Below are 14344 nucleotides of genomic sequence, written 5' to 3'. Positions count from 1 at the left end.
GTATATTTCTTTATTGCACAAAAAAAAAGCCAAACCGTAGAAAACATTGTACATTCTTTATTTATTTATTTTGTTTTTGTGCAATGCTTGTGTTTTAACAATCGGGGTCATAAGCTCCTGTTGGTGGCTGCACACTTTTACAGCCCGGTTGACAAGTTATTCAGTGATGGGTGGAGTTTGTGCTTCTGCTAATATTTGTATAATGCTACTTTTTATAGCACATTTTTAAACGAAGTGCTTCACAATCAAAACTCTTTATTACACCAAAAACTACCAAATTACCGTAATTTAAAATGCATAATATAAGACGAAATGGAAAATAAAAATACGAAGAAATGCATATATTAAAAGCCTTAAGTGTGTATATATATTTTTTTTTAACAAAAGGTATATTTAAAGGAAGCGCATTCCACAAATTTGGAGCCCTGACCATAAGCCCTACCTCCCGTCACCAGTCGAGCTCTGGGCGTGGAAGGTAACGGATTTAAGCATCTGAGACTGCAAGAAGGGATGGAGGGAGTAAGAAGCTCTGATAAGATGGCGCAAGACCATTCGGGAATTTACAAACAAAATTTTTAAAGTAAATTCTAAAAACCACATGGAGCCAATACAATGAGGACTGAATAGGAGTCATGTGCTGATGTTTATGGGATCTTGAGAACTCTAGCTGCAGTGTTTTTTTTGTATTTCATGATTAAGAGAACTTTTCGACGGACCAGAAAATAGTTACAATAAGACGACAGACGGAGGCATGAATAAGAGTTTCTGCATCGGTTGACATCGATGCTTTGATTTTGGCAATATTCCTAATTTTTGTTTTTTAAATGTTTAGAAAAATCAGAATCAAAGGCACCCCTAAATGTCTGCCTTATTGAGTGCCGCTAAAACAAAGAACAGAAAGGGACTTAACTACTAAAATCCCTTTTTTGACCTTGGGTCCAAACACAATCACCTCAGTTTTATCACTGAGTGAAAGAACTGTCAGACACCCAGATTTTGAGGTCTGGACAGAGGGTAAGTTTGAGATTAGAGGTCTGATGGGTTAATGGCCAAATCTGGAAATCCTCTGCATAGAAACAAAGACATTGAATTTATGAATAACCTGACCAAGAGGTAGTAGCATGTAAATGGAAACCTGTCAATTAGATCCCCTTCCAACTGTTCTTGTTAAAGCTACCCTTCCCTCTCTGTCCCCTTTCATTACAGATATTAAACATTCTTCCCTGACCACTCAGCCACAGCCGCCCTTTATAGCGGTGAGGCAACTTTTCTTAATAGCTAATCATACTATGCCTGTACTTGTGCTTATTGCAGAGAAAAACTTGTCCACTCGGAATAAGATTTGTTTATGCAAAAAGTGGCTGGCTTTGGTAAAATCAGGAATCAAGAAGAACTTGGCTGACAACGACAAAGTCCATACGCAATAATCCAGGTATACAATCCAACATTTTTCAGTCGGATCTTCTGGACAGTTTTTTTTTTTTTTTAAACGTTTCTCCTTCGAAAGCCAGAAGGCTTCATCAGTCAAGGAAACGCACAATAAAACTGATTCTTCCCTCAACAGCTTACTCCAAAACCACTTTGGAGTAAAAAAAGAAACTGTCCAGATGACCTGACTGAAAAATGTTGGAACTTGGCTGAAAGTTTCAAGTAAGTGACCAAAATCTATTTTAAGAATCCAGCAGAAAAACTTTTATTATGTGACACTGTTGTGATTAAAATATTGGATTTAGTCAGAATTATTTGATAAAAGAGCAGAGTTTAATAGTGAAAAGACACTTGTGGGTTGTCCCACAAAGATTCTGGACTGATTAGTCTTTAATTCCCTATACATTTTTATTTTGGTGATTTAGTTGTGGTGCACATCCTGATCTTGAATGAACAAGAGCTCAAGACTTTCAGTTTTTATTTTAATAAACATGTACATATGACTGGTTAAGTACCATAAAAAAGGCTTATCAGGGCTATTCAAATACTGGTCCGTGGGCCATTTCTGGCCCGCAGGGGACTTAATCTAGCTCACTTCATTAAAAAAATTAAATAAAATGGGGTGTTGGAGTTCTGGGCTCTGTTTATGGCATTTGTTTCAATGCAAAAAACAAATTGAAAAGATAACAGATGATTGTGAACTGTGGTTTATTTACATAATGATTTTAACCGCTAGATGTCCGGCCCCTGTGCTGGTGGCTTTCAAAAACTGTGGCCCCCTGAGCAGTTTTGCTGAATAGCCCTGGCTTATACTGTCAAATGTAGATTATTTTTTATTCTTCAAAGGACATGAAGTAAACTTCCAGTTGAACGTTAACCAATCTTTCTGTGTCTCTTTCCAGTCCTGTCAAACCCCAGCCAGCTGAGGCAGAAAACCGCTCAATCTGAGCCTGATTCCGGTTCTGCTGAAGGTTTCTTCCTGTTAAAAGGGAGTCGTTCCTTTCCACTGTCGCCACTGCCGCTCGTTGTGTGAGACCGCAACAAAGTGAAGCTTCAGTGCAATCTACTGGCTTCCTTAAATAACTTTTACTAACTGGTGTTTTTGTTTCGTATGTACCGGTAACTGTTGTACAGTCTGAAGTGACTTGCGTTATGAACTACCGTATTTTCCAATGTATAAGTCGCATCAGTCAAAAAAAAAAAAGCATCAGGAAGAGGGGAAAAAACAAGTCGCAGGACTGACAAATCTACGCAGAAAACTGAATTATACACCGGAAAATATGGTATATACAAACCGGATTCCAAAAAAGTTAGAACACTAAACAAATTGTGAATAAAAACTGATTGCAATGATGTGGAGATGGTAAATGTCAATATGTTATTCGTAATATAACATAGATGACCGATCAAAAGTTTAATCTGAGTAAATGTAACATTTTAAAGGAAAAATACGTTGATTCAAAATTTCAGTGTGAAATCCCAAAAAAGTTGGGACAAGTAGCAATAAGTGGCTGGCAAAAGGAAATTGGGCATATAACGAACAGCTGGAAGACCAATTAACACTAATTAGGTCAATTGACAACATGATTGGGTATAAAAAGAGCTTCTCAGAGTGTCAGTGTCTTCAGAAGCCAAGATGGTAAGAGGATCACCAATTCCACCATTGTTGCACAGAAAGCTAGTGCAGCAATACCAGAATGGTGTTACCCAGCATAAAATAGCAAAGACTTTTAAGTTATCATCAACCGCGCATAATATCAAAAGATTCAGAGAATCTGGAACAATCGCTGTGCGTAAGGGTCAAGGCCGTAAAACTCTACTGGATGCTCGTGATCTCCGGGCCCTTAAACGCACTGCATCTCAAACAGGAATGCCACTGTCAAGGAAATAACAGAATGGGCTCAGGAATACTTCCAGAAAGCATTGTCAGTGAACACAATCCACCGTGCCATCCGCCGTTGCCAGCTGAAACTCTACAGTGCGAAGAGGAAACCATTTCTAAGCAAGCTCCACAAGTTCAGACGTTTGCACTGGGCCAGGGGTCATTTAAAATGGAGTGTGGCAAAATGGAAGACTGTTCTATGGTCAGAGGAGTCACGATTTGAAGTTCTTTATGGAACACTGGGACGCCATGTCATCCGGACCAGAGAGGACAAGGATAGCTCAAGTTGTTATCAACGCTCCGTTCAGAAGCCTGCATCACTGATGGTATGGGGTTGCATGAGCGCTTGTGGCATGGGCAGCTTGCATGTCTGGAAAGGCACCATTAATGCAGAGAACTATGTTCAGGTTCTAGAACAACATATGCTCCCATCTAGACGTCATCTCTTTCAGAGAAGACCCTGCATTTTTCAACACGATAATGCCAGACCACATTCTGCAGCAATCACAACATCATGGCTAAGTAGGAGAAGGATCCGGGTACTGAAATGGCCAGCCTGCAGTTCAGATCTTTCACCTATAGAGAAAATTTGGCGCATCATATTGAGGAAGGTGCGACAAAGAAGGCCCAAGACGATTGAACAGTTAGAGGCCTGTATTAGACATGAATGGGAGAACATTCCTATTTCTAAACTTGAGAAACTGGTCTCCTCTGTCCCCAGACGTCTGTTGAGTGTTGTAAGAAGGGGGGATGCCACACAGTGGTAAAAATGGACTTGTCCCAACTTTTTTGGGATTTGTTGATGCCATGAAATTTGGAAATGACAGATTTTTCCCTTAAAATGATACATTCTCTGTTTAAACTTTTGATCTGTGATTTTTGTTCTATTCTGAATGAAATATTAGATGTTGGCACCTCCACATCATTGCATTCAGTTTTTATTCACAATTTGTTTAGTGTCCCAACTTTTTTGGAATCCGGTTTGTAAATATATTGAATAGAAAAAAGGTGAATAACATTTTTTTTAATCAAAATTTAAAATGGTCTATGTAAAGAGATTTTCTGTTTCCCGTATGGATAAACATAGAATGTTTTAAACATTGGTTTGATTCGGTTGAAAGCTTTGGCTGCCGTTACAGGAACGGTGTATTGGCTTTTAGTGCGTCGTCTTTCTCTGGAAGGAGTGTCTCCGTTTTGCTGGTCTGGCTGCTCGCTGATGACCTGAAAAAGCACACATAACACACAATCAAAAATAAAATCCCAACTCTGTCCAGTTCCATCTATTATTCTGTTCCTGGGACAAAAACCAGGTCAACAAAACCCTGTTCTCTCACCGTGACCTCCAGAGGTCATCAATGCTGGCGGGGTGGGACTCAGACTTTCTGTCGCAGTCCTCGAACGAGTCTGGAAGTGGGGCGCTACTGGTTTCTGGTAGCAACATGCACAAACCACAGCCTACGATGGGTCCGCTGGTGTACACTACCATGGCAGCCAAAGAGAGTGCTCCGTCTGGACTGGAGGGAAGGAAGGTTGTAGCCAGAGAGCCAACCCGATAGGCGAGGCTGACCAGTGATACGCAGCGCTGTCTGTGTTGGAATTACCTGTTATTGTCAATCTGAACCTGCTGATGTGCAGAAACATGTGTGTTATACCTGACCACCGTGGGAAACAGTTCAATGCTGTACAGAACAGAGATGAAGTAGGCGGCCTGGATGCAGAGTTTTCCCAGCAGAGCTAGACTCATCACCAGAATCGGTTCACCTGCAGGCACAGACATCCTATGAAGGCAGCTCACAGCTAACAGAAATAGAAATAATTCCAGGAGTCTGCTGCGCACAGTTATATAGGGACAACAGGAAAGCTAAACCGCAGGCGGTCCCGCTCAGGAACAGAGACAGCATGCTGATCAGCCGACGTCCGAGCCGGACCAAAGGAACGAGCAGGCAGGGAACCTCTGAGAGACCCGAGAAGAACTGGGCGGTGTAGACTCCGACTCCAAACGATCCGATGTTCAGACAAATCCCATAGTATGTTGATGAAATTCCAATACTGCAGGGTGAAAAAGCACAGCTTTAATGTGGGACACCACAGGGTTGGAACATGCATCGCCAGATGAGCAGTTTTCTTTCTGGGCTCCTCCTTTTTGTCAACATTGGTCCTATGACATAGATGCTGTTCATTTAAAATCACTCACTGATTCATGCCTTGCAGTGTTTCAGGCCTCTAAAGCTATTTTATCTATTTATTTCAGGTCTCTCTTGTAAATGAGTCCTCGAGGCTGAATGGGGTTAACCTGTCGAAATAACGGTTGAATGAATGACTCTGATGAACCAACAGCCGAAGGGTTAAATTTACCGAATGCTGGTTGAGCACAGGTTTCCTGTACCTGCTACATAGTTCTGCGCAGATATTTTTCTGACTAGATTTGATGTACAGTGATGCTTGAAGAGCTTTTTGTTCACTTAACGTCCAGGAGAATTTGGGATAGTTGGCCAATTCAAGGCCGACACGGGGGAGCCAGATTCAGATAAGTTATTTTGGGTCAGGCCGACTCTGCTTGATTTCTCTCTGGCTTGTAGTTCTACTGGTATGTCTCAGTAGCGACTTCAAACAGCCAAATTTTCTTTTATTTTTTCAGCACTGCCAGGCTGAGCTTGTAGCTTCTCTAAGGTTGATTCCTTCTCGCCAGCGAGTATCAGGAGCTGCAAGTGGCCTACGATTGTCAGAAATCGCGTCCAGCTTACGGCTCAGCTCACACAGCATCCGAGTCTGAGTGCTCGCCGCACAACACAAGCCGGGCAGCCTTACAATGGCCAGAACAGCTGCCAACGTTTTTTTACATTTGTCAATTTCATCCATCCATCCATTATCTTTACCCGCTTATTCCATTTTGGGTCACGGGGGTTGCTGGTGCCCATGTCCAGCAATCACTGTGCGAGGGGCGGGGTACACCCTGGATGGGTCGCAAGTCCATCACAGGGCCACATAGAGACAAACGAGGCAAACAACCATCCACTCTCATTCACACCTAGGGACAATTTAGAGTTACCAATCAGCCTAACATGCATGTTTTTGGTCTGTGGGAGGAAACCGGAGCACCCGGAGAAAACCCACACCTGCACGGAGAGAACATGCAAACTCCACCCAGAAAGGCCCCTGGACCGGGGTTTGAACCAAGGACCTGCTTGCTGAGAGGCAGCAGCTCTACCAGTTGCGCCACCGTGCTGCCTCATTTGTCGATTTACCAACTCCAAAATGCAGAAATTCTGTTATCATAAATCCAGTTATGTACACGGCTTCTACATCCTCAACTGACAATACGGACAGACGCATGATCTTCCACTGCCCCCAGGAATCCATCGTGTATCCAGCTGCAAGTGTCTCGTCAGGGCAAAAGGGCTCTCCTTCACCCCTCCTTCTTGTCGAGAAACTTTTCTTAATTGCGTTGAGAGACCAGCTAACCAAATCCATGATTTACAATCTGGAAGATATGTAAAGAGAGGCTCCAATAGGGTTCACAGGACAAAGAGCAAAGCAGGAGGGAAGGAGGAGTGGGAGGGAAAAGCATCCACCTTCATCGAGAGCAAGCAGGAAAGCGAGACAAAAATAGGGTCATTTATTTATTGAGGACAATGATCCAATATTACATATGTGTAAGTGGTTACAGTATGTGAACCTCTAGGATCAGCAGTTAATTTGAAGGTGAAGTTAGAATCAGGTGTTTTCAATCAATGGAATGATGATCAGGTGTGAGTGGGACACCCTGTTTGATTTAAAGAACAGGATCTATCAAAGTCTGCTCTTCACAACATATTTGTGGAAGTGGATCATGACAGGAACAAGGAGGTTTACGAGGAGCTTAGGAAAAGAGTTGTTGATGCTCATCAGGCTGGAAAATGTTACAAAACCATCTCTAAAGACTTTGGATTCCACCAATCCACAGTCAGACAGATTGTGGACAAATGGAGGACATTCAAGACCATTGTTACCCTCCCCAGGAGTGGTGGACCAACAAAGCTCACTCCAAGAACAAGGTGTGGAACAGTCAGCGAGGTCACAAAGGAGCCCAGGGTAACTTCTAACAACTGAAGGTCTCTCACATTGACTGATGTTAATGTTCATTAGTCCACCATCAGGAGAACACTGAACAACAATGGTGTGCATGGCAGGGTTGAAGGAGAAGCCACTGCTCTCCAAAAAGAACATTCATCTGCAGTTTGCTAAAGATCACGTGGACAAACCAGAAGACTGATCGAAGAATGTTTTGTGGACGGATGAGACCAAAATATAACTTTAAAAGCTTGAAGTTTGGAGAAATTAAAACTGCATTCCTGCATAGGAACCTTATCCCATCTGTGAAACACGGTGGTGGTAGTATCATGGTTTGGGCCTGTTTTGCTGCATCTGGTCCAGGACGGCTGGACATCACTGATGGAACAATGAATTCTGAATTATATCAGAGGATTGTAAAGGAAAATGTCAGAACATCTGTCCATGAACTGAACCTCAAGGGAAGGTGGGTCATGCAGCGACAATGACTTTAAGCACACAAGTGGTTCTACCAAAGAATGGTTCAAGAAGAATAAAGTTCATGTTTTGGAATGGCCAAGTCAAAGTCCTGAATTAATCCAATCCAGATGTTGTGGAAGGATCTGAAGTGAGCAGTTAATGTGAAGAAATCAACATCTGAGTTGAAACTGTTCTGTACTGAGGAACGAGCTAAAATTCGTCCAAGCTGGTGTTCAGGACTGATCAACAGTTACTGGAAACGGTTAGTTGCAGTTATTGCTGCACAGGGGGATCACACACAAGATACTGAAAGCAAAGGTTCACATACTTTTACCACTCACAAATATGTAATATTGGATCATTTTCCTCAATAAATAAATGACCAAGTATAATATTGTTGTTTGTTTAACTGGGTTCTCTTTATCTACTTTTAGGACTTGTGTGAAAATCTGATGAAGTTTTAGGTCAGATTTACGCAAAAATATAGAAAATTATATAAAAGTTCATAAACTTTCGAGCACCACTGTACTTGCAAATAATCGTGATTGTCTTCACTGTGTTGCAGTGGTCCAGCTGCAGACAGGTAGTACGGTTGATCACCGTGGCTCCGTCTCAAGTTTTCCTTCCAAGTTCTTTTTGTTAAAGAGTTTCACACTTTAGCGTAGTTTTTAGAAAACAATTTAGTATGTGCACTGCATGCATGGACGGGTGGTTCAGGAAGTCCTAGGTTTTGGCGACTGGCTTTTTAAAAGGACACTGAGAACTTTGATTTTCTGATTTGTAAGCTTCAAGAATCATTAAATCGGCTGACGCACCTCCTTTTAACTCTTTTTGTTGGTTAACTTTTAATGGAAACAAGTAATCAAGGCTGAACTAGTGCTAGCTATCAAAAGCTGAATCATGATATAAAAGTGCTTACATGCAAAGCTGAGGTAAGACAAAAAATATGTGCTGGCTAGGGGTTTTTTGTGGATATGTTATCACTGAGCTAATAGCAGTCTGTCGATATTCATTGATGTAACTTTGTTTTTCAGTTTTATCTTGTAATGGATTGAATCATTTGGACCTTAGCTGTTGTAACTAGCTGTTTGTTTTTACAGCTGATAAAAAAGGATAAAACTTTAACTAGAACATGACGTGGTTTTTGTTCAGTTATTGTTTTAGACTGAGATTGTTGAAACTTAAAGTAGCTGATGTTATCACAAGGCGCTTGGGGGGGCTTGCATCACGTGACCCATGTCAGATTCAATGTTCGTCCTCTTTAAGGGTCACATTAAAAGAGTATGTAATTCTATAAAACTAAAATGGTTCAAGGCAGACTATTTTAATTTGTCTGGCAAACATGTCACATGTTTTTACAGAGAGAGGTCAAAGGTCACTGATGAAATAAACCTATGGTTGTTTCATAATCTTAAATTTGAGCCTCGAACCTCTTGGAGTTTGCTGTCAGACAACAAAGTCTGAACAAATCTGTAAAATGTATCTGTTAATTCAGAAACTTTTGTTTGGAGAACCGTATTTTTTCTTTTAACATCTTACCTCTCCATCAATCTGGTTTCAGGAAACGACACAGCACAATAACTGCTTCGTTGAAGGTTTTTAATGACGTTGTTGAAGCACTGGATGATAAGGATTATTGTACTGCACTTTACTTAGACCTGTCTAAAGCTTTTGACACCGTGGATCATGGCATCTTGTGTCATAACCTCTCAGAAATTGGTTTCTCCGATCACATTATCGCTTTGTTCTCTATCTCTGATTGGAAACGATGTGTTCAACATAATGGTGCAGCTTCCAGCTATTTACGGTAACTATCAAAAATGGTGTACCACAAGGTTCAGTCTTAGGACACACCCTCTTCACAATCTACATAAGTAATGTAGGTCAGATCATTCCTGATGCATCCTATGCTGACGACAGTTGATTATCGAGCTAGAACAGTTGCTAAGATTTTCCAGCTTTTACAGTCTGCATTTGACAGGCACCCTGCAGTTGTTGGATGCTGTCTATCACGGTGCGCTAAGATTCATAACTGGCTGTAGCTACCCATCACTGCACCCTGTATTCACTGGTTAACTGGTCATCATTAACTACAAGTAGACTCTTTCACTGGTACATTTTCATCTTTAAATCACTTCTTGGCCTGTTGTCTTCATACATCTCATCCTACATGTCACTGCGTGAGTGCAGCTACAGCGTGTGCTCTCAGAATCAGAATAAGCTTTATTGTCATTGCACCGAGATACAACGAGAACATGTACGTACAGTCGTCCGAAAGATGGACGGAGTGCACAAAACTGCTGCTATAAAGCACGGCCTTCTTATTCTTATTCAGAATACATATTTTTAGATAGAAAAGGAGACAAAGCCATGAGGAGAGGGTAGTGGCATTACAAAAAAGATCTCTTCACATCTTGTCCTTACAGGGCAAGATTTAAGACATCAAAAAAACTCTGCCAGCTAAAGCACATTTATGAACACGTTACATACCATCATCGGGTCTCTCTTGTAAATCAGGTCTCTCTTGTAAATGAGTCCTCGAGGCTCATTGGGATTTACCTGTCTAAATAAAGGTTGAATTAATATGCATTTACAAACGAGGCGGTCCATGAAGCACTAGACAGTCCATTGTCCTGATAAGATAATGGTCAGCCGGCACAGTTCTAATAAGATTCCATGGAAGGGGGGTTGCGGTAGATGAAACTTTTCCTTAGTTTACACATTTCCCAGACAAAATTGATAAGTAGGCCTGTTCCAAGGCCAGCTGGGGAGAGATTCAGATAACCACAATTGTTGATTTATTCAGGCAGACTATTTTTCTGTCAACATAGTCTGTACTGATAACTTTCCAAGGTCTGCAATGTCCAGATTAGGGTGCATTCCACTGGTCCGTGCTTACAAATCTCTTCAAGATAGTGTTTTTATGCTGTCGAGTCCCAAAGCCACAGGTGGCATGCGATTCAAATCACTTCCAACTTACGGTTTCGCTCGTAAATCAGCTGATTTTGAGTCCTCCTGCACGAACCGACCTTCACATAGAAAGCAGCTTGTGGAGGTCCAAATTAGCTGCGACCATCTTCTTTGTATGTTGATAAACCAGGATCCAGACTATTCCATAAACAGGAAACCTGTTATCATAAATTCAATTATATGCAATTTCAGCATTCTTTGTCGATAGCAGAGGTAGACACATCCCCCACAGAGAAATATCCAGCTGCACGCCTCGTCCGAGCAGATGAGGGTTCTCCTGGACCCTAGCGCTTTGTTGAGGACATCATTACCTACAGTGTTCCCTCAGTGAGAACTAAACTAGGCAAAAGGGCCTTCCTACTCCGCTCCCGTTTCCTGGAATATGTTGCAAAAAAGATCTGAAGCTCTCGACCTTGACCTCTCTAAATGGCTTCAAACATCTGCTAAGTTCCTGGGAAAAACCAATGCAGACATGTTCCTGTTTTTAGTATTTTACATCGCTTTATAATGTAGCTGGGTTTTTTTTTTGTTTGTTTTTATATCATTTCTTCTATTTACTTTTAATTTTATATGCTTTTTAAATGATTGTTTACTGTTGTCTGAACCTCATTGGTGTTCTTTGTTAAAAAGGTCAAGGTGTCTTTATTGTCATTCACATCACATGTGGTACATGAGGTGGAACAAAACTGTGTACACAGGGTCCCAGTTACATCCAACAAAAATACAAATTGTAAAGAAAAAGAGTAACATCTAAGATATGAACTAAGAAATTTGCTAAACTAAGAATACGCCAAAAACAGGTCTCTCTTGTAACTGAGTCCTCGAGGCTCAATGAGACTAACCTGTATAAATAAAGGTTGAATGAATTTGAGTGTTTTTTTTTTTTACTTTCCAGGATACATTGAGTTTGTTGTAGACCTGTAGCACTTCTTGCTTATTCTGTTAGAACAGGAAGTACCACACAGAGCATGTGCAGAAGTACCTCAGGAAGCTCATGATGAGCAGGCGCAGCAGGATGGTCGGGTGTCTCAGGTGGATGATGTTGCTGTGGGCGTGGCCACCACTGTCAGGTGTTTCTGTCCGAGTCTCTGCAGCTTTCTTCAGGTCGGACTGGGCTGAGTCCAGCAGCTGCACACAAACACTCACTTCAGTTATTTACTGTTTTTGTGACAAACTGGTGGTGAGAAGAGTTCTTACCTGGTTCAGATGCTGCTCATCTGCAGGGCTGTTGCTCCAGTAGCGCTCCAAAATATCCATCTTCTTCTGTAACAGCAACCAACGAGGAGACTCTGGGATTGAACTTTCACAGAACAAAACAAAAAGATCAAAGTTCATGCTCAATAATCCAAGTAAAAAAATCCAACAATGTTTAGTCAGATCATCTGGAAGGTTTCTTTATTTGTTGAGACATTTTGTTCTTCATTCAAAGTACTTCAATGAGAGGAGCCACAAACCATGTCCCACTAGCAACCAGAACCAATCTTATCACCAACAAACTGGTTGATCCACTATGTGAGTGTGCTGCTTGTGGGACACAGTTTGTTTGTGGCTCCTCAGGTTGATGAATGAAGTCCTTTGGATGAAGGACAAAACGTGTCAACAAAAAACAAACTATCTTATCACCAGCAAACTGGTTGGTCCACTATGAGTGTGCTGCTTGTGGGACACAGTTTGTTTGTGGCTCCTCAGACTGATGAAGTCCTTTGGATGAAGGACAAAACGTCTCAACAAGAAACAGAAACCATCTTATCTCAAGCAAACTGGCTGGTCCACTATGTGAATGTGCTGCTTGTGGGACACAGTTTGTTTGTGGCTCCTTGGATTGACGAAGTCCTTTGGATGAAGGACAAACTGTCTCAACAAAAAACAGAAACCATCTTATCACCAGCAAACTGGTTGGTCCACTATGTGAGTGTGCTGCTTGTGGGACACAGTTTGTTTGTGGCTCCTCAGACTGATGAAGTCCTTTGGACGAAGGACAAAACATCTCAACAATAAACGGAAACCATTTTATCACCAGCAAACTGGTTGGTCCACTATGCGTGTGCTGCTTGTGGGATACAGTTTGTTTGTGGCTCCTCAGATTAATGAGGTCCTTTAGATGGAGGATGAAATGTCTCAACAAAAGAAACTGTCCAGATGACCTGACTAAACTTTGTTGGAAAACAAAGAGATCATAAGCTTTTAAAGCATCAGAACAAAGACATGACTGGAGGTGTGTTGGCGTACAGGTAGAGTGGCAGACACAGTAACTGTGGCAAGGCCACCATCAGGTGCAGGTGTGTCCAGGTAGGGCTGAGCCAGGCCACCAGAGCCCCGCCCATCGTCCCCAGGCTGAAGCAGAAGGACAGGAAGGCTGGCGGCCAGAGCCGAGCAGCAGGGAGAGTCCACTCCACGGCTGAAAACACACAGCAATGAGACCAACTCAGCAAGTTCAGAGGTCAGGAGGCTGTGCTGCCCCACAAACACATTTTTTAAATGCATATTTTAAAGCTAAAGTTAGCCACTCTTGTAAACTTGCAAAAGAGCACCGCAGAAGTTGAGTTAGGAGACAATGTCAATCTATCTATACCAAGATTTGGGTGAAGAACTGTTCAAGAATCATGTTGTTGGGGCGGATGTGGCTGAGTGGTTAGAGCAGTAAGAAAAGCTTTGCAGAGAGTGGTGAAGGCTGCACAGAAGTCTGTTGGAATCAGCCTCCCCACCATCACAGACATTTACACCTCCAGATGCGAGAAGAGAGCCACCTGCATCATGAAGGACCCCACTCACCCAGCACACACACTTTTTGTCCCGCTCTCTTCAGGCAGGAGGTTGAGGAGCATTAAGTTTAGAACCACTAGACTGAGGAACGTTTGTGGGCGCCATGGGCATCAGCGACCCCCACAACCTTTTTAGGTCGTGGGGATCGCTGGTGCCCATGTCCAGCCATTACTTTGCGAGAGGCGGGGGACACCGTGGACAGGCAGACATCTCTTTCCACAGCCACCTCGTCCAGCTCTTCAGGGAGGACTGTAAGGCATGTCAGCCAATAGTCTCTCCAGCGTGTCCTGGGTCTCCTCCCAGTTGGACATGCCCTTTAAAACCTCCCTGGGAGGCATCCAGGGAGCATCCTTACCAGATGTACCTCAACTGGTTCCTCTCAATGTGAAGAGCTCTACTCAGTCTCATTTAATCCATCCATCCTTTATCTTTACCTGTTTCTTCCTTTTCGTGTCGCGGGCTCATTTAATCCCTCAACTTGTAAATTGTATAATTTCAGACACAGCAGATGGCGTGGATTTGTTAACAACAACTAAAAAGAATGTTTGTTAATTTGTGGATATGTTAGTCTCATGTGTTGCTGGTTGCGTTACCCAGACTGAAGGCGCAGATGGTGATGCAGCTGCAGGAAACTGCCGTCAGACAGCGGACAGCGAGGAAGATGATTGGCTGGGGGAGAAAAGCAGGCACAATGCCGCAGAAGGTGTGCACGCACGCAGACACCAGCAGCAACGGGCGCTTCCCAAACCTGCAGGAAAACCACTGATTGCACCAAAACGTCTCCTCCTGCAG

At 42.5% G+C, this 14344-nt stretch overlaps 1 protein-coding gene across 1 annotated transcript in view; it reads right to left on the bottom strand.

The window, feature by feature from the left end:
* Window positions 1-4339: 4339 nt before the first annotated feature.
* Window positions 4340-14344, bottom strand: part of LOC119429064 (solute carrier family 22 member 13) — a 15581-nt gene continuing 5576 nt past the window's right edge. Inside the window, exons 2-9 of the mRNA XM_037696781.1 lie at window positions 14146-14338; window positions 13019-13187; window positions 11987-12089; window positions 11772-11917; window positions 5148-5359; window positions 4963-5071; window positions 4645-4896; window positions 4340-4531 (exon numbers count right to left, since the gene is read on the bottom strand). Coding sequence (XP_037552709.1) covers window positions 4444-4531; window positions 4645-4896; window positions 4963-5071; window positions 5148-5359; window positions 11772-11917; window positions 11987-12089; window positions 13019-13187; window positions 14146-14338 — 1272 coding nt within the window. The 3' untranslated portion in view covers window positions 4340-4443. The remainder of the gene's footprint in view (window positions 4532-4644; window positions 4897-4962; window positions 5072-5147; window positions 5360-11771; window positions 11918-11986; window positions 12090-13018; window positions 13188-14145; window positions 14339-14344) is intronic.

This window comes from Nematolebias whitei, chromosome 23, assembly GCF_014905685.2.
Source record: "Nematolebias whitei isolate Nwh7 chromosome 23, NemWhi1, whole genome shotgun sequence".
Lineage (NCBI taxonomy): Eukaryota > Metazoa > Chordata > Actinopteri > Cyprinodontiformes > Rivulidae > Nematolebias > Nematolebias whitei.
This window is presented reverse-complemented; position numbering and strand designations above follow the sequence as displayed.